Source organism: Zootermopsis nevadensis, unplaced genomic scaffold (genome assembly GCF_977971745.1).
Source record: "Zootermopsis nevadensis isolate Lab colony 2312 unplaced genomic scaffold, Znev_1.0 Znev_ptg000023l, whole genome shotgun sequence".
NCBI classification, from domain to species: Eukaryota; Metazoa; Arthropoda; class Insecta; order Blattodea; family Termopsidae; genus Zootermopsis; species Zootermopsis nevadensis.
Genome location: NW_028259155.1, coordinates 6,609,419 through 6,631,118, shown reverse-complemented (window position 1 = coordinate 6,631,118; position 21,700 = coordinate 6,609,419). Strand labels below are relative to the sequence as shown.

The 21,700-nt window shown below is 35.1% G+C and overlaps 1 protein-coding gene across 7 annotated transcripts in view; it reads right to left on the bottom strand.

Moving 5' to 3' along the window:
* The window catches only part of LOC110834599 (uncharacterized), a 56,296-nt gene that overhangs the window by 23,233 nt on the left and 11,363 nt on the right, over positions 1–21,700 (bottom strand). For 4 of the 7 annotated variants that reach the window (XR_015536727.1, XR_015536729.1, XR_015536728.1 and 1 more), the window contains exons 4-18: positions 20,017–20,177; positions 18,710–18,866; positions 13,764–14,043; positions 12,313–12,536; positions 10,468–10,570; positions 8,192–8,319; positions 6,994–7,122; positions 6,280–6,447; positions 5,487–5,652; positions 5,297–5,412; positions 4,343–4,441; positions 3,652–3,862; positions 2,857–3,049; positions 1,298–1,481; positions 279–474 (exon numbers count right to left, since the gene is read on the bottom strand). Coding sequence is in view for 4 of the 7 variants with exons in the window: in XM_087354624.1 (XP_087210750.1) it covers positions 279–474; positions 1,298–1,481; positions 2,857–3,049; positions 3,652–3,862; positions 4,343–4,441; positions 5,297–5,412; positions 5,487–5,652; positions 6,280–6,447; positions 6,994–7,122; positions 8,192–8,319; positions 10,468–10,570; positions 12,313–12,536; positions 13,764–14,043; positions 18,710–18,866; positions 20,017–20,177 (2,515 nt within the window). In the remaining 3 variants the exon portion in view is untranslated. Of the gene's footprint in view, positions 1–278; positions 475–1,297; positions 1,482–2,856; positions 3,050–3,651; positions 3,863–4,342; positions 4,442–5,296; positions 5,413–5,486; positions 5,653–6,279; positions 6,448–6,993; positions 7,123–8,191; positions 8,320–10,467; positions 10,571–12,312; positions 12,537–13,763; positions 14,044–14,810; positions 15,317–18,709; positions 18,867–20,016; positions 20,178–21,700 lie in introns of those variants that run through there. The other 3 variants (XM_087354625.1, XM_087354626.1, XM_087354627.1) reach the window with 3 other exon arrangements.

Sequence of the window (21,700 nt, the reverse complement as noted above, 5' to 3'; positions counted from 1 at the left end):
TAGTGCACCTAAGAGCTTCTGTATTACGAACATAGTTACAGTTCTCATGGAACACCATTACTATTTATGTGTCTGTTCTTTATCCACATTTAAAACTAATGTAAAATTAAATTAATTTGGACTGGATTTTCAAATATACCTACAGTTCTTTATTGAGATAGAGTTCAGAATTCCATCGACTAAACAACCTTCCAAAGAATCCCTCTTCTAAATATTTCAGACATCTTTATCACAAATTACTCGCATATCACTGCAGCTACATGGTTTAAACATTGTACCTGGTCCTCTGCACCATGTGGTTGATGGAATGTCAGACCGAACACCTAGGCCTCTTACTTTCCATGCGCTGCTGTCATAACAACTTGTCATGAAAGAAACAGAATCAGGGACCATTATCTCATTCCATGATGATCCCGCATTTTCATAAAAGTCTGCTTTCAAATACTGCACCTTTCCACTATTGTCTGTTCCAACCTGCAACAGTTATAAACGTACATATAGGGTGAATCAAAAGTTTAGGGCCAAACTGAAGGAGCGTATAGAGCATTCACTTATGTGAAGTTTTACCAACTGTTGTTGATCATTCCTTTTATTGTTGCTTGCTGGCCCCACTTTGAATGTGTTAGTGGCTGGGTTCCCGGATAAATTCAGAGAAAATTCCATACATCTCTTTAAATTATTCGGGTGTAGCCAACTCATTACTCTCACTCAGAAAAGGCAGTACTTCATATTTCCAGAAAAATAATTCAGGCTCTGTTACAGTTAAGCAGTTAGCTAATCAATTGATCTATGATTGATCAACCAACCAGCCATCCATTATTACAATCCCAGGATCCAACACCACTTACAAACGAATCCTGGCATTGAACCCTGTCTTGAATAGACTATAATTTTTTCAACGGCCATTTTATAAAATGTTACCATTTCAAAATTTCATTTTCCACCTGCATTGTTTCTATGTTGAGAAATGTTCAGTCTATCAACACTAATTTAATAAGCCTAACAATAATAGGAGAAGAATCTAAGGGAAGAAGTTCCATATTATGTAATTTTGCTAACCTCTTAAATTCAAATACATTCACCAATACTATGGGTATAAATGATGATGTGTGAAACATAAAGTTAAGTAATCTACGATTGTAAATCTTACAAGTGTTTAAAGAATAATGAGAACTGGATTTTGCTATAAAATATATCTCTGCATACAACAAACTGCTTTGCATTGATTTATATATGCTAAAGTATAGTAAAAACTAATTTGTCAAACATATCACCCTTAAATAAACCAAATATTTACCTCATAGTTGACGGCTATGTCACACCGCTTCCCTAAAGCTTCCATGTTAGATTCTAAGCTCATAATGAGCCGCACTGGTCTGTTAAGAACTTGGGCAGCAAGAGCACATGCAACAGAAACTATTGAATTACGTGAAATCTTTGATCCATATCCTCCACCTATTCTTCTCACTTTGACATTAATACTGAAATAGATGAGAAGCTACACTTTATGCATTGCAGAAATCAAAAACACAGAAGCAGTAGCGTATAAAATGTTGACAAGCAGTGGGAAGAAATTTGTATTTCTGTGTGCAACTGAACACACAGAACCAATTTAATTAACTCTTTCACTGCCAATAAGTGGTAAACATCAGTCATGTATCATCCAATAATCCTATCATTTTATGCACATATAAATATAATTTAATGTGACTGCAAGTGTTTAAAATATACATTTAAATATTTTTATTTATTTATTTTTCTTTTTGAGCTGCAGAATCAAACAAAACTAATAATTACATCAATAATAATTATTGATATAATAGTTTCATCTTTATCATAGTGCACATTTTTATGTGCACCAGCGCAATTTAATTCATAACAATGATAGAGTTAAAAGTTCTGAAGAAAACCTGTGACGTGTACAATAAACATTTATTTGCTAGACAGTCATAAAATCCAGGAAATCATCAGATATACTGTCATAATCTTTAATCTATATGCTTAAAAATGTACAAATGCTGAAGAAAACACATCACAATACGAGCATAACTTGCGTGCTGGATTTCCTTTCTCCATACACAGAGTGATTCTTAATTTAATATATAATATAAGGATGCTCTACACATAAAATCAAGCTACAAAGTTCCTATAAACACACCGTCTAAGTGAAACTGTTGGTGAGAATGGGAAACATTAGGAAATCAAATAAGAGAAGTGATTATGCGTTTTAAGTTCATATGCTAATTTTATATCATCACATTAGTATCTTAATTTTTGAAGATATTTACAAAGTTGCTAAAAATGTTCTCCAATAGTTTTAATCTGTTAATTCATCCATATGATGCCAAGAATTCCTAGAAAGCTAAAAAATTCCAGGCATGTGACATATTGTTACTGCAACCATTTAAATTTCAAAGTTTGCCTCATGTGTTGACTCTTGTTGAGTAAACTATGCCCTTCAGATGGCCCCATAAGTAGAAGATGGCAGGTGTGAGAATGGGTGATCACAGGGGCCACAAAGTCAATGTTGTATCCCACTTATTAATCTAGGTAGCGAGAGTCAAAAAACTACTTTACTTCTGAGTCAAATAATTAGGAGCTCTGTTATGCGTATAATACATAAATATAAATTCATAATTGGCATTACTTTCATGTGATTTGGAATAACTGTTTTTGTTATGGATTCCTGCAATGTCCTTACCGTTATAAGTAAAGTAAACGGACGTGTATTTATAGACAAATAAATATGTCTTCAATAAATCTGGGAAATTTCCTTATTGGTTAATGTTTAATCTTGTATAATGCAGTATTTTAACATAAAATTTGTAACACTCACTGCCACTACACAAAACATACCTGTTTTCAGGTATAGATAGAGCTCTGGCTATGCCAACTTGTGTGAGATCCATCCACTGACTAGATGGGTAGACATCCATTCCATCTTCTGTGGGAACACAAACACACTGTTGTGTTTCCATTGTGAAATGGTATTGAGTTCCAATATCAAAACTTCCCTTAATCACATGAGCAACTTCATTTGGATCTGGAACTGTAAACAGTATCAATTTCAACTATGGTCCTATGGAAATCAGTCCCTCCATCTCATCTCATATATTTTACTACCAAAATGAGAATCAAATTTCTGATGGCAGAACTCATACACTAACCTCACCATCTTATAGCACAATCACATATTAGTTTTCAGGATTTAGTGCAGATAGTCATAAGTTCCAAATATTAATGTGTAAAAGGTGGTGCAGAAAAAACCTAAAGAGAACTTCAGAATTTTCATTTAATTTCTCTTGGTCAGTCTGGATGTAAGGTGAAGTCTAAATAACAGGCATATAAAAATCGTTAATCTAAAACTATATTTCACTCTAAGTAAGAAATATTTGTTGGACTGGGATAATTATTCATACAACATTCAAGGAAGAGGGAGATTTCAGGTTCACATGGTGGGAAGTATGAAGATGTTTGTCTTCTGAGAGGCTGTGACGTGTATACTGCTAGAAGTTTACTGATATTTTAGAAATGATTTCTGCTTCCACCATCAGGGAAATTGCCCTTATATATGGCAAAATTACCCCAGAAGATAGCCATCTTCTGGGAAAGAGGAATAAAATACTTTGTTTTAAATTTTCACAAATTTACCATCTTTCTTTACTGCATCTGGTTCTTTTTCAACCCTGATTCTGGTCTTATCACCTGACGCAATTATATCTCTCATTTCCAGATGTGGATGTACCACATTACTGTATTCCACTTTGACTTTTGAGACTGACTCTAATGCCAATGCTTGTGTCTCAGCCACTATCAAACCCAGTGGTTGGCCTGCATACTTTATTTCTCCACTGCAGAACACCTGAAAACATTCATTAATGGTTATTCTGACAGCTGCAAAATGTTTGCTATGATTTGTTAACTATTAAAGTAGTTCAACTATGCATCATATTTAATTAAACAAGTTGACATAGAAGTAAATATACATAAAAATTAATGTATAAACATAACACTAAAACAGAATCAACAACAAAGCCTTATTAAAACTACTGGTAACAAATAATTATAAAATGTATCTTGTAAAAACTTAAAAAAAATGAGGACTAAGGAAAATAATAAATTCTGGAAATATTAATACTTGTTACTAAAAGATCATAAACTAGTCATCACATCTACTTCCAAAATATTATTATACATAGTTTTAGTGGTGTTGAACCTTTGAATCCTGCTGCCAGAGCATTTGTTCATATAAGACAATATATTCTTGTTACTTGCTTGACTATTACTTAAATACATCTCATTCAGCAAATAACACAATTTCAAAATAATATTCATATTTTACCTCTTCATATTCTTCAAAGGAAGGCAGATCCACTGGCGTAAAATTGTTAAGTCCTGGGATGTCTTTAGCACACAAGAACTTTAAGACACCAGGAACTTTCTGAAATTGTAAAATATAATATAAATCTACTGATGCATTGTCAAAGGTGCCTTAGGAAATTTGAATAGGACTGGTGGCAACATGATTGGTAACATCTTTTAATAAGTGAGTATAGTTACTTTGAATAACTACAGGCAAGTAATCCTTACTATTTCCAACCCCAGGTTTGTCTAAACCAATCACAGTTGTGGCAGTGTAAAGTTGATACATGAGCAAAGGCAAACCATCATACTTTAGTCATATACAGTGATCTCTCTCAGCTTCATAATTGCTGCTATGAGAACCTCAAATGTCACAATCAATTCTTTAGTTTTATACATTTCTAACCATTACACATTTTAATTGTTTGAGGCCCATACACTTCAACATACAATATCATACACACACCTATATATTAGTTTCAACACTTTTATTTCAGTCTAATATTTTTGACTGTAATGACAAAATAAAAGATTTATAATTTTCTGAAATGTTAGATGAAGTTCAAAATTTCATTCTGATGCCAGACTGAAATATACAAAGTACAAACATCAGACATGCCTTTATGCCAGGACTACATTTTCTTGACTAAATAGTTGGTTGAAAGTACAAATGAGATAAGGTGGGTATTGCAATTCTCATATCCCTCATCACTATCAGTTTAGCTGTTGATAAATATTTTCTGAATATTTCTTCCTACACTGTTTCGAGCGACAACTCTCAAGGCACTTACACCCATGTATCATGTATCACTAACATACAAGCATATCTAGCATAAAATATCAAAGAGAAGTGTATAAAATGTATTATTTCATAACTTTATCATCATTTGAAATTCAGTGCATAAATTGCCCAATTACTATAATATTTGCTTACCAGAGCTTGTGAAGGATCAATGTCAGAGATATAGCCTTGACCCACACTTGTGAGAACAAAAGCAGCAAAGGTCTCATTAGGCAATGCTGGTAAATCATTTATATACTGTGCCTCTCCTACAACAAAATGGACATTATACATTTTGAAGAAACAAAATTCTTTTTTCACTTAGAATAATAATCTCTCTTACCAGAACACTGAGCAAGGGCCTCCAATTTAGGAACTGGTTTAGTTAGGGGCCATTCAGTCTTATCAGTGTCAAACTGCTGCTTCCCTGAAGACAAAGGTCGTACCAAATCTTGACCTCCACTTAAAAGGCGTGCTGGTAATCCAGGTGGGGAAAGGCTTAAAATAAACTGAAAGTAGTAAATTTTAATAAGAAAGTTAGAGGTTGTCATCTGGATGATTTTGCTTTTAAGTGCAATATGTCTGAAAAATATGTAATTAAACATCTTAAGAAATTATGATAATTTAAAATTATTCAAATATATGAAAACAAAGGCAGAGATCTGATGACATAACAGTTACTACAATTACTACATATGTCCCTAATTATAACCAGAAGCTACCTTCCAATAATTTATAATGAATATTCATATCATAAACCAATAAAGCTCTGTATTCTGGCACACTGTGGTTTTAGTAACACAACACAATAAATAATGAAGTAATCATTTCATACATATCATAGCATAAATATATTTCACAAATAAGTTGCCTTTTTATAGCTTTTGCTTGTTTTGATAACAGCTTATAAAATCTGGCTGTTCCTAACTCACCTTCTAAAGACATTCATTCATTCCATAGCCATAAACTATGTAGAAAATTTACATAACACCATTTTATGAGGTGAAATTTTGTTGTGTGCTTGTCATGTGTCTTTGATAAATTAGGGTGTTCCACAGGTGAAAATAGGATGCGGAGCAGTGAAAAAGACTGACCTCAAAGAATTAATACTGTTTCTCTATAACCACCTACGCTACCTTGTAAAACAGAGCAGAAGCTAGTCTCCTCCTGAATGTTGGGGAAGCATCAGGCAGCACTTGGTCTGGTTTTAGTTCTGCATCAAGTATCTTCATTGCTGTCTGCAACGTTTTAAAATCAAAAAGATTCTTACCATCTAAGAAATTCTCAGTATTTACAGCATGCACCTGAAAATAAAATGTTTGTATCCTGTCAATGCCATGCAATCCTCTCATGATGACAGAGATAGCATGAATACAAAGATTTCACTCATAAAATTAATCCATGTTTTGGCTTATATTTTACATCAGCGATTAACCAGATTTCAAAATTTTTTAACATGTCCTCAGTTCCTTAATTGAAGGTAAGTCACGTTATTTAGAAACATGCTCCAGTGGATTAATTTCTCATGCACTAACCTCAAACACCAACTCTAGAATGAAGTTTTATTTGAAGATTTCTGTCTTCTGGGTTGTTGCACTGTGTAGTATGGTAGATGTTTACCAACGTTTCAGAGGTCATACTGCCTCCGTCATGAGGGCCCTGATGACGGAGGCAGTATGACCCCTGAAACGTTGGTAAACATCTACCAAACTACACAGTGCAACAACCCAGAAGACAGAAATCTTCATACTCACCGCTGTGAAAACCTCAAATCATACATGATGTTTTATTTATTTCTTAGCTCTTATACCTGAATTCACCAATCTGTGCAACAAATTTAAGATACTTACAAAGTAAGGGTTTATTCCACCATATACTATTATTGGTTTCTTCAGAACTTTGCCTTTAGCAGTTTTATTTAATTTGAATAGGAATCCTGCATTCACATACGCATGAGCATTTTGAGCCCTTGGCATAATCTGCAAGTGAAAACTATGTCATCAGTACAAGCAATGGACTCACTGACTTAAAGACAAAAGAATACTTGACCTGGTACACTGTGGTTGTAATGCCATCTAGTACTGTAAATGGTTACAAACTGACTTCTATCCTAAAGTGGTAGTAATACATTCCTCCAAAACATTCTGCTTCAAAACTGCATACAGAAGCCCATAATCTACAGTTAACAATATGGAAACCTTAGAACTCATTAACTAACAATGCATAGAATAAAAACTTTAACTTGTGCACATTTAAAGAATGTGTAACATTTGGAACTATAACAAAAATGTATGTTTAAAATTTTTGTGTTCCACCTTTTTCATTCTTCAACTTAAATAGTCTCTACCAATATGAAGAATGAATTTATAAATACCTTTTCAAACCTTGAGAAATACAGAGAGTTTAAATGAAACCCAAAATAGGGCTTGTCCATTGGCATAGCTATCTGGTCTCCCCTATCAAATATTAAATTACTTAGCAAATACTAGAACCTTCAGGAATGTCTGGCTTATATGCCAAACAAAGTCAGAGTATAAAGAAAGTTTGAGAACAGATAGCTGATCAAAAATTTTGGTTGCTCTGGGCAATTGATTCCGCCATGCAGAAGAGAGTAGACTATGAGAATTTGCAAGCAGCAAGACATACTGTGGAGCACACATTAATAACTGTTACAAAGAGTGCAATAGCAATGTATTATATCTGTATTTAGGCATATGATAAGACATTTTTATGACTGACTTCCATCTAATTTGGAATAAAGAGTTTTATTAGGAGAGGACATATAATCACTAATTTCTTTTATATTTTGGCTCCTTTCATGAACAAATTAATCATAAATCAGTGTTCAATTTTCACAATATCCATTACACTAATTCAGAAAGCTACAAAGAATGTGTTATCACTGAAAACACTGACTAACTAACAACACATTCACACGCACAGGCTACTTTGTTGCTTTCAGGTGGACATCTTAATGAACAGTCATAACAATGAACTTCTACGTATTTTGTTTCTCAATCTGACATTCTAGTATGCAGTTCAACATACCTTATAGGTCTTCAGACTGTAAGTGTCATCAATCTGGGGCAAAGTAATACTTTTGATCACTTTGTGCTTCATGTCCATGTCCAGGTAATCAATCATACTCACATTCCTGTATAGAAATCCTTTCGAAGCTGTAAATGATATAAAATTATCAAGTATTAACAGACAACTGTTTTCAGCAAAATATTCAAAAGAGTATAGAACAAGAGACTCTTAGGTCATTGTCTTGGTAATCGTAGTAGTAAATTACATTAGTGACAAGGTTGCGCCATTAAGAAAGTGTTTTAATAAATTACTTAGTAAATAATTTATTTCATTACTAATGATAACACTGTATAATTAATTACTCAGTGGAAGAGTTTAAACACTTGTCAAATTATAAAACTCAGTTAGACCTAAAACTAGGAAACTGTAATTTAAAAACATGGCGACCACTGATGAAGTAGTGCCCTGTTCAATAAGATAACACAACTAAAATACTAAAGGAAATCTCCACCTAAAACAATAAAACTATTTCATAAAACTTCAGGACTTGTAAATAAACACTTGCATAAATGTAACAGCATCATGAATGTTCTTCACATACATTAACAGCATAAAGATGTCCAGTTTAGTGGCTATTATATTTTTAATCTTTAGCATATTATGTAAGTATTATTATTATTATTTAGTGTTCTGTCTGACGACAGGTCCATATGAACAGGATCCTTCCATCCTTTTCTCGGACTGGGACCTTTTCATATACGTTCTTGGCACATGATCCAGAAGTGGTTTGCCATTGCCTTCTTCTGTGTGTGAATGGAGTAATTGTTGGGATGCCACGGAGGAAAACTCCGTGTTGCCTAGACCACGGCCTTGCCCAACACAAGTTATAAATTCGGGCACTGCCGGGAATCGAACCCGAGACCCCAGGATTACAAGGCCAGCGTTCTAACCGCTAGACCACCGTTGGTGTTTTAATTACATCACTTAAAAAACCTCTTCCACGTTAAGTATAATTATAGTCATAACATAATCAGTATTACTTCTAGTATGAGCAACAACACAAGGAGAAACTGCAGTAATTGTGAAGGTACCATAAAAAGGAATCAAGACACATTACTACTGTTACACAGATTTTTTCTGCAACTGTCAAGTTCTTGATAATCACATCACTACATTCAAGCATGGAAGTAACAAGTATTACTACGGATGTTACGACATAAGTAATTTCAGTACGGTAAGATTGGCATTTGCAAATCCAATCACATTCTCCCTCCCAGCCACCAGGCATGTTAATTTCACCAGGTGCACAAGACGTTTTTCTGTTTGCATTATTATTATAGTTACAGTAGTAATTTTGATGGTCAGAACAGTAGTAAAACAGAAACAATGTTGAGTATACTACACAGCGTTTCTCAACCCATGGTACAGGTAACACTGGTGGTACGTGAGTCAATTTTGAGTGGTATGCAAGTAAGAAAATCAAAAGATAATGTTAACATAAATAAGTTTTCCCCGAACGCATTTGATTAGTGGTACATTTAATGTGTTAAATTAGAATTAGTGGTAAGCCAGCGAAAAAGGGTGAGAACCCCTGATCTAGTGTATACGTAACAGCGATCTGAGTAACGAGGTTTTTCTTGTAGTGCCACATTAAAAAATATTGAAACTTTTCCTCCTACTCCAAAAAACAATTCTGCAAATTCTCTTCCTATTTCTACTACTTCTCATAACACTTCCACTCCTCCTCCTAATACTCGCACCACCACCACCACTGCTACTGCCATTATTACTACAACTACAGTCTAAAAAATTAGTAATAGTTCCTTCTGTGTGACAAAATTAAAAAGCAACCTTAACTACCAGTTCTTCTTTCTTCCGCCAATATTGTTTAATAGACAAATTTCATGGAGACATGTCCAGCATTGTGAACTAAACAAACAACCCAAATGAATAACGATACATATTAGCCAACAAACCGGACACAGATCTACTGCATATGTATGCTATTAATAAATGTGTTACATATTTATTTTCTGAAAATATAAAATGGAAACTGGTTCTCGGCAAAGATATTTATTGCAGGTAAATTATTAGATAAAACAATATCTATTATTTTGTGGTCTTTGAAGTTTATTTCCATTTGGGATAAGCCAAGGAACTGGGGGAACTTAATTAATATTTAAACTAGAAAAACAGTCAAAATAATGCAACTGACAAAATAGTCACGTCTCCTCTGATGGAGTTCATTAATTTAATTGACAATACACAGGATAAAGTGATATGAAGTAACTCACCGATAGTTAAGGTGGCCCCAACTGTTACTAAAATCAGAAACAAATCAGATGGGAATTCTGGATGTTCATGCTTAATAGAGAGGTTTCCAGCAATTGTCCCAACCTGTGATAAATTTACAGATATAAACCATACAGTCACTATGTAAATAACACATCTCTCCCTTCTTCCTTTTAGAGTCCTTATTTAATTAATAAATATCAAGATGGTTCTGAAAGTTCTAAGTGTCTGCAGGAAAATAATCACATCTGAATTACTGAATGTCACAGTTAAGTGGTTGGCACTTGTATTAAAAATTTACCTATTTTCTTTAATTTTCTCACATCATCATCACATGTTACCCCAACTTCTATGCTGAAAATATGCTTGTGGTGATCTTAAGAATGTAATACTTGTTCACTTTATCAGTTCACCTTGTGTATACTGCACGTATTCTGAAACAGTTTCTATATTTTAAAATTGTTTTTCTCTTTTACAAGATTTCAGATAAAACTACATAAGAAATATTAACTGTGAATTGCACAAAGTTGAAAATATATTATTATTTTTATTGTACAATGAGTTCGCCGAAAAATGTAAATGCAACTGTAACTTTCGAGCTCCTGGCAGGAACAGCATAACTCGCCACTAAGTGCTACAAAATTTTACCAGTACAAGTCAAGTATCGCTAAATAAAAACAATAAAATCAGCTAACATATTTATAATATCTGTTAAAAATAATGTTCCTACACCATTTAAAAAGGTTAAAAATTCATTGCTCTGTTGCTCTGGCTCTTAAAAATTTCTAGATACTGGTACCTTGTTCAAGACATCCCAATAATTTCTGTGGTATATATTCTAACCTAACATGTACTTTGTCTGGTTTCTTCCCTCCAGTAAGCTAACAGTTTTTCTTAACAGGTTTCTTGTAGAGAAGCAACACAGTAGACATGACTTTATTAACAAGTTCAAGGATGCCTGTTGTGTTTAGAATTGTAATCCTGGAAAATTTACAGCAAAATTTTCTCCAACACTTTCTACTGGAACCACATTTTACACATGATTCATGTAGAAATATATACTGCTCAACAGTATACTGACCCATATCCACACAAAAGTAACCAGTATTTAATAGATACAGCTGCACTGTTAGGTGAATAACTTTAGTTCTGTTAGCACTTGGTGGTGAGTCATGCAGATCCTTCTAGGAGCCAGTTGCACTTTGATACGTCAATAAACTCACTGTATAATTTTAACAATGTTTCCTAAATAGAATGGCATCATGTGTGTGAATACTGCAGTTGTCATTCATAAACGTATTCATTCTAGGCTAGCAAAATTTAAAACAAATTCAATATTGATGAAAGACTCCCGGGTTACAAGCCGTGTCAGGTGGCTGAACAGTGAATAAACCATGTGTTCTACCAATGTTTCAAGAACAATCTCTGCTCTCATTCTCAGGGCTGCTTGGTAACCAGTCTGATACTTTGTTTAACAAGCAGCCCTGAGGATGAGAGCAGAGATTGTTTTTGAAACATTGGCAGAAGACATGGTTTATTCACCATTCAGTCACCTGACACGGCTTGTAACCCGGGAGTCTTTCATCAACTTCAGTCGCTCCGAAAGTTTCACTTTAAATTCAACATTATTTGGTTATTTATTACTAAAAGTGTCTTCTAAATAGTTGATGAAAGACTCTCGGGTAACGAGCCGCGTCAGGTGGCTGAATGGTGAATAAACCATTTCTTCCGTCTTCTAAATAATTTCCATGATAGTATTTGTAAACATAATTACTTGAACTATCTAAGAAGTTAATATTTCCTTATTTAGCTAATGTCAAATGATACAAACAAAGTAAATGACTTACATTTCGTACAGGGACATTGGCAATCAAGTCTATGTGGCGTGCCAGAATTTCTGTATATGCATAATTATATTTTGTCTTGGACACAGTATTAAAGAGGTTAATACAATCATTCAGACTCAAGTTTCCACCTAATGTCAGAGTTGAGTCTGTTGAATAACTCTTCAATTCAGCAACATCTTGCACATCAATGTAGATTTGCGGCTCTACAGTTAGTCTGTATACTCCTGCAATGCAAATTGCACATAATCAGAATCTAAATTTATAATAAGAAACACACATATCTACATTAAAACTTACAGTCACTAGTATCTAGTAAGAGAATATCAGAATGTTGTAACTATTCAGACACCCTTGTTTCCCTCTTACAGTAGAATGCATAACTATAGAAATAAGAGATTCGCGATAATTGACCTTGCTCTAACCGTGGATGTACATAATGTGATGCATGTATTGTCTCTTCAATTGTTTACATATTATGTAACATAAGTATTTAATTTGATTTTGTAAAACACTGTTAAGTAACTACATATGTTTTCATAGAAACGAAAAACATTAATACTGAAACATTACACAAGTTCATCCCAAGATAACTTTCACACCGAGACTGTAATAAAAAAGTAACGTTGTCATGACACGAAATACTTTAACTTCAATAAAAGGTAACAGACTATCAAGTAGGAAAAATATAAAACAAGATACAACCATAAACTGAAAGGTCTGTTACCATATACAGAATTAATTGTGCAAGAAAAGACAATTTAAATTCCCATACTACAGGGCTGCCAGTTGAACTCTAGATTCATAATTAACTGTTTAGCAGTATGTTACTCTAATGCATGTAATGATGGACTGTGTATAAGATGCGATGTCAGGACAATAAAGATTAAACAGCTTTCCTTGCTAAATTTACAAATTATGTATTCTTTAATTAATGTAAATTAATTATATAATGCAATTTTAGTTGTGTGTTCATGTACTGGACTCACATGAAGATGATTATGTGACAATATTTTTCAAGACAATTTTTCTTTTTCTTTCAAGCAACAACCATGTTATTGTTTCACATTTTATAAAGAATTACTACAACAAAATTTGTATATATTTTGAAGATGTTATCATACAAAATTTTAGAACCCTATATTGATTGGCGATAGTGCTGCTTTCAGCTCACAATTTCATTCATCTGCCATGTTCATGTTACCAATTGTAGGAAATTAAAAAGTACAATTTTGGGGTAAAGTCGAAGGGCATAACGCTCATACAAAATTTAATCAAAACTAATTCAGTACTTCTCAAGTTGAATCAGACAGACAGATAGATAGATAGACAGATGCAAGTGAGACCTATAAGCATCTATTTTGTGTACTTAAATGCATAAATGTTAAAGACATATCTGTCATATGTGATAATACTTACAGTGTCTATTATACCACACAAAACTTGTGACTTACCACGGGCTGTGTTCCCTCCAACAAGGACATATGGAACATTTCCAACTTTATCAAAAATTTCAAATATTTCCTTCGTATTTGTAACTTTAAACCACTGAGCATTTTTCAAGTTTAGATGAATACGGGAAAGCTTTGGTGACTGCTCAATTTCTGCCCCATGCACATTCACATGGACAAAATCTTCATTACTGTCATCCCCATCATCTTCACCATAATCATCATTACTATTCCAGGAACATGTCATGCCACTATTTGGACAACTCTTCATCTTATGTAGTTCCTTAAATAATAAATAAATAGTTCGTAAACAGTAAATATCTCTATTCAACTGATTCTGTAAGAGCTGCAAGCTGTAGAAATTTTATTATAGATTCTTTTTCATATTAAAATGCATAAAAAACATGCATACAAACAAAACTATTTATGCATTAAATAAAACTTTGTGCCAAATGCATTTTGATCTTAAGAGGTCATCACTAGTGGCAAAAACATTAATTCTTTAGTCTGTCTACAAACAAAACTGTTACAGATTAAATAACACTTTGTGCCTCTTGAGGTAGTAACACGTTTGGCACATATTATTTTATTTATTTTATTTAATGTGTAAACAGTTTTGTCTGTATGCATGATTTTTATATATCAATACACTGCACGGTATGCAAGGTTTTAAGATATTATAATGTGTTTTAATTATTAAGAGTGGTGATAAAATAAAGTAAATTTGATTCATTTACTTATTAGTGTACAATTATTAAAAGCAAACTGCTCTGCAACAGTTAAGAAATGTTCCACTTATAAAAATTCCAACATAATTTATTTTTGCTGAAACATTCATTTTTATTTTCGGCACACTTAGGAAACTATACTAATATTGCATGATCTGAAATGGCCCTGATTATTTGAGTATGATGTAACATTAAAGTACTAATTACTTTTATTGATATGATGTTACTATGTATGAACATGTAAATTAAACAAATTCTCTAATATTCTTACTTTATTACATTTTAAAATTTATAAATAATTAAAAAGTATAAGTTTCATTACCTGAAATGTTGATGGGTTAACCCTTTAACTCTAGAATTTTAACACACTTTGCACATGTCCCAACCCAGGCATTTAATCCCTTACTGGAATCGGTCAAAATCATGCTTCTGTGGCACAAAATTCGTGTCATTCACCCATATTGTACGTGGAATTACATTTTGTGGCAGTAACCAAAGTATTTTTTTTTTTTTTTTTTTTTTTTTTTGTTAAATGGGGAGCAGCCTCATCGTTCTCTTCTTCCTCGTCCTCTCTTTCTGTTTCGTCACTTTCGTCATTACTTTCGACAACTTCGTCGATAGAAAAGTCTTCATCGCTGTCTTCATAAAAGTCTGACACATTATCCTTACCTACAACATCTAAAATCTCATCTTCAGTCATGCTGTGTTTACTACTTGAGAAACCCATTTTGAAAGACAGCTGTCAAGAAAAAACACGATCACACAAAAACATCGATGTCTCAAGTGTAGAGATCGATAGAATTGTAGAGATCGATAGAATTGTCTACTGTACGTAGAAAGTTGCAGATGCAGAAATGGATCAAGAAAAGTGTAATCAAAGTGCAAGCGTGTAGTGACAGATTGATGCATATCAAGTTGAATGCAGAACCAGTGGATATTCTGATAATGCAGGTGTACATGCCAACATCGGATCATGACGATGAAGAAGCGGAAATAATATATGAGAAGATAGAAGGAAGAGGGAAAGTGCAAACCATAAAAATGGGAGACTGGAACAGTGTCATGGGGAAAGGAGCAGAAAACAACATTGTCGGCCCTCATGGACTGGGAATAAGGAATAGGAGAGGGGACATGATGGTTGACTTCTGCCGAAGAAATGGACTGGTAATCACCAACACCTGGTTCAAGAAGCATCACAGGAGACAGGAGCAGATACCAGATAGACTATATCTTAGTGAAGCAACGATTTAGGAATAGCGTAAAGGATGTGAAAACAGTGCCATCAGCGGACATCGACTCTGTTAGTTGCAAACGTCAGCACCAGAGTGAAGAAAATCAGGAGTAGGGGGTGAGGAAGAAGAGATGGGACCTGGAGAGCGCGCGAGACGAAGTAAGAGCAGAATTGGAAGGAAAATCAAGTGAAAGTGAAGGCGAAAGCGTCGAAGAGGAATGGACGAATGTCAAGAAGTGCCTAACAGTGGCACTAGAAGAAAAGGTTGGTAGGATGAATAGGATACCATGGAAGGCATGGATTACACAGGCTATGCTCGATAAGATGGATGAGACGAGGAGATGGAAGAATATCAACAGTGAAGAGGGAAGACAGAAATATCGAAGATTGAACAACGAACTGAGAAGAGAAACAGACAAGGCGATAGAAGATTACATCAACGAAGTATGTGATGAGATAATGACACTCCAGAGAATTGGTAGATACGATATGATGTATGCAAAGGCGAAAGAACTAGGATGGAAAGAGAACAACGGAATTCGAACACAGGAAATAGAAGACCCATCAGGAAAGATAGTCAGTGACCAGAATGAAGTTAAAGCTGTGTGGGAAAATTATATTGAAGAGCTCTATGACAAGGCCAATCGACCGGATGAGATGGAGATGGAATTGGAGCCAGAAGAAGAAGTAGAGGAGGTCGACAAAGGTCCAGAGATACTGAAGAGCGAGGTAGAGAGGGCCATAAAGGATATGAGATGAAGAAAAGCTATGGGAGATGATGAAATCCCATCGGACTTATTGAAAAAACTTGGAAAGAAAGGAGTGAAGGTTCTTACTAGACTCGCTAACAAGATATACACCTCCGGTGAGTGGCCCAAGGACTTTCTGGAAGTAACGATGATTCCATTACAGAAGAAAAAGAATTCCAAGAAGTGCGGTGATTACAGGACCATCAGCCTAATCTCACATGCGGCGAAGATAATGACTAGAATACTGACTAAAAGACTAGAAAAGAAGATAGAGGAAGTGATGAGAGATGACCAATTTGGATTCAGGAGAGGAAGAGGAACCAGAGATGCCATCGGAGTTATGAGAATAATTTCAGAGAGAGTTCTCGATGTCAAGGAAGAAGTATGTGCCTGCTTCATCGACTGGAAGAAGGCTTTCGATCGAGTAAAATGGAAGAAATTAATGAGGATCCTACAGAGAATTGGAATTGATTGGAGAGATAGAAGACTAATCGAAAACCTGTACATGCAGCAAAAAGTCAAAGTGAGACTGGACTCAGGAGACACCAACAGCGTCGAGATAGGTAGAGGAGTAAGACAGGGATGCTGCTTATCACCAATTCTTTTTAACCTGTACAGGGAATGGCTTGCCAAGGAAGCTCTGGAGACTTCAAAATTGGAGGAAGAGTGATAACGACTGTAAAGTATGCACACGACTTAGTAGTATTGGCGGAGGAAGAGAACATGATGGACAAGTTAGTGGAAACAGGTAGAGAGTATGGAATGGAAATCAACATTGAAAAATCAAAAGTAATGAGGATAGCACCGAGAGCAGAACCATTGAACGTTGTAATTGGAAACCAACAGCTGGAGAATGTGAAGCATTTCAAGTACTTGGGAAGCATAATCACGACGGACGCTCTATGCACCAAGGAGGTAAAAGCAAGGATAGCCATGGCCAAGGCAGCTTTCGTCAAGAAGAGGATACTTCTCACTAGCAAGTTGGGCTTGGAGATGAAGAAGAAACTAGTGAAGTGTTACGTATGGAGCAGAGACTTGGACACTCACGAAGAAGGAACAGAAATACCTGGAGAGTTTTGAAATGTGATGATGTTGGAGAAGAATAGAGAAGATCAGGTGGACGGATCGAGTGACCAACGAAGAAGTATTGAGGAGAGTCAACGAGCAAAGAAACATTCTGCAGGCGATTACACGAAGGAAAGCTAACTGGCTGGGACATATTATGAGAAGGAATGGATTACTGAGTGATATCACCGAAGGCCAGGTTGAAGGAAAGCGAGGACTGGGAAGAAGACTGATACAGCTAACCGACGATCTGAAACAAGGAAAGAAGATGAAGTTCCAGGAATTAAAGCGAGAAGCCGAGAATAGGGACAACTGGAGAGCTCTGTTTGGGCAGAGCAATGGACCTGTCGTAAGACAGAACACTGAATAATAATAATAATAATAATAATGTATAAAGTTGTCAGATTTGCCATCTAGTGGTAATCTATCAAACTACGTCGCCACAATAGACTCTTGAGTGGGACACGACATGTAAAGGCATGGTGTGTAAAGGGTTAATTGTCATTATATTCATGACTGTTATATTGAAGCTTTCTATTGCAAACTGAGTTTTTGATTAACCGTTTGTCCTGTGTTGTTGAATACACATTCATGAACATGCGTAATCAATCACTCACATATATGTGCACGCACACACTACATAATCTGTCAATTTTCTTTAAATTCAAGTGTTTGCCTTCCTGCTAATGTTCACTGAAAAATATGGTATTTATTACTTACTAATCTTGTATCCACCTTTTGTGATTCCTTTGTCAATATATATTAATCAGCATGATAAGTATTACTTTCTAATGCATCATATAACACTGCAAGGTTCTAATTTTGTTATAATAATGACATTCAAATTACGGTAATAAAATACATGTAATTTGGAACCTAAAATATCTTCACTGTAAGGGAATTGATTTTACACATTTACAGTAGTTTACATAAGAAGAGGTGCTCTGATGTAGAGAAGTGGTTGCACTCTGCTATCAGTATATAAACCAGAAAACTACACATACTCTGTATGAGAGATCATAACATGCTAGATCAATTATTGGCAGTAGAGCACACAAACTTTACCTCATGAAATGACTCACTGTGTTTTTTTACATTCTTATGAAGGGGATTGCTTTATATTCAGATTTCCACTCTGCAAAAGGATAATTCTACAGAAATAAAAGTCAAACTAACCTCAATATCCTCTACTTTGTTCTTTAGTTGTGGTGGGGCATCTACAGCAACAGATTTGAAGGCTTCCAGAATAGAACGATAACCAGTGCAGCGACAAATGTTACCACCAAAAGAGTTCTCCAATTCTTGCATATTGACAGCTTTATCATTCTTCAGGCTACATTAGAAGTGAATCAGGTATTAAAAACAGTTGCCAACTTGTTTTCTAAGAATCATTGTGTTTAGCTACACTTGACTCAATATGAAGCTCATTATTTTTTTCCATCTAAAGAAAACAAGATAAATTGCATGCCACTACCAATTCTTTGTACTCTGAGAAGAAAAATGAGCTTCACACAACAAGATTGGAAAGGTGTACTCTTTGGAGTACACAGACATTAACAAGGTGTTACAGGTGCTGACATCAGCAAGGCAGCTATTTGAAAGCACACTGTAACAAAATTTGTTGTCTGTAACAAACCTAGACTTTAAAATATTTATATTTTAAAGCATAAACATAAACCCATCATGCTGGCGCAGTGGCCACGTGGTCTGAGGCATGGACCTCGTGCGCCTGGCCGCTGCGACCGTGGGTTCGAGTCCCACTCAAGGCATGGATGTTTGTCCGCGTCTTTCTGTGTTTGTATAGGTAGAAGCCTTGCAGATAGGGCTCATCACTCATGCAATGAGTTCTACCAATGTCCAAAAAATAGATCAATCATAAAACGTCCAAGAGGGGTAAAAATGCAGACCCTGCAAATGAGGGACAAATGGGAATGAAGAAAAATAAACAAACCCAACACATAAGGCTTTTTTGTACCTTAGTCTATTTTTTAAAAAAAAGTCAGTCAAGTCAAAGGTTTGTGTTTTATGTCATTGTTGCACTGATATAATATTAAGTTGTCATTGCATTAATGTGATTGGAGGTTATTGTTGAAAAGTTTCAGTAAAGAATGATGATGATGAGGATAATAGTGGTGGTGGTGGCAGTGATGATGATGATAATGATGACAGTGATGATGATGATGATTACAATGATGAAAGAATGTCAATAGCAATAAAAACAACAATATTAATAGAAACATCATCAATAGAAATCAAAATAAAACATAATAGCATTGACAATAGAAAGTACAATGACCTCCAGGCCCATTTTTGTACTAAATTCATTTCAATTCTGAGGATAGAGGTAATACTTTCCTCCAAAATGTTCTTAACCACATACAAGACTACCATACATGTTGTTGCAACCAAGAAAACCACTAATGACACTCAACACAAGGTTCTCAGATTCAGAAAATATATATTGTTGTGTGTTGTATACAAACCTGTACATGTTCATCACCATTCCTGGTGAACAGTAGCCACACTGTGTGCCATTCATCTGAGCAAGTCTTGTCTGTAAAATGTTGTAACCTGTCTTCTTGTTACCAATTCCTTCAATTGTTTTGATGGCCCAGCCATGGCAGGCATGCACACGCACCAGGCACTGAAATATTATTCATGTCAATGTCCACTCGTCTTACATACATACATTTGTATTACATTTCATGGGTCCATAAGTTAGTCAGATAATAAAAGGGTATGAAATAAGTCATAATAATATAATACTTATTACACGTATCACAAATATGATTCATAGTTTTGTAAAATATCACATATTTTAAATGAAGGGTTCACATAATTAGTAACATGTTACAAATTCATTCACTCATTACATACAGCAGATAAATTGTACTACCTATTTACATTACATAAAGACAAAAACTGTGACAAATACTATGACTTACTTGTGATGCTAGAAATTAATCAGGAGAGTAAGTATCTTTTTAATGCTACTTTAAATTATGCCTTTTTATTTATAAGACTCATCAGACTTGGCAGTAAACTGATGAAATTTTTATTGTGGTAGCTTTGTATTTTCCACCAATCCACACCTACTTCCCTCACCTGGTCTCTTCCCTTGAGGCATACAAACCAAAATATTTTTTGCGCAGCTCTGTTCCTCCACTCATATATCATTCTTCTATATCTAACAGCCTAAACAGCAGAGTATACTAGCTTAATAACGCACAAATTATTAAATGTTATCTCCCAGATTAAAGCCCTTTCCTCGACACTTTGCCCTGAGATATCTTCCCTTATAACTGACATACCAGTTTCATGCCCATATGAAGCACCTGTTTTGCTTGTTTTCATTTTTACAAATTTAGATAGGCATAAATAAATATAAAATAGTAGGATTTGAGCCCCCACTTAATGGTACCTGCACCTTGTCGTGGTGGTGGGGCTTGAGTACCTCGGTGATCCCAAGAGCTATGCTGGCGGTAGCATGGCTACTGGTAGGGCCTCCCTAGCCAGATTGGTCAAGGGGGAGAGGTCAGACTAAGACAGGTACCCTGGTCCTCCAGGTTGGGGGTTGGTCGCAAGGCTAACAACCTTGCACCATAAAAAGGAAGATGTTTCGAAACCTTGATCAAAGCCTCGGACAGACGGACCTAACAGAGGATGGAATGGAAGAGGAGGATTGAGGAGGCCATGGACCGAATACAGACCGGAGAGTCATAGAAGAAGAAGAAGAAGAAGAAGAAGACGAATAAGTAAGATTTGAGGTTTTCATGGCAATAAGTCTGAAGATAGCTGTCAACTGGGTTGTTGTGCTTCTATCATAAGGGCAATAATTGCCCTGATGATGGAGGCAGCAAGGACCTCTGAAACACCAGTAAACTTTATCAGACCACACAGTGCAACAACCAAGAAGACAACCATTTTCAAATATAAAATTCTTAATGGAATAGCAGGATTTTTTTTAAAGTTTTAATCAGCTGCATCATAAACATCATTCTGTTTGTTCCAGCAAATTAAACTTTGCCACAGAAACTAAGGATTTAATAAATATCAACTACTAACTCCTGGCAACAGAACCTGCAGGGCCAACATGAACAACACCAAAGCTTGCCACCAGACACAATCCTGAGCTGACTGCATGCATTTAGCATCCTCACAGCCCAT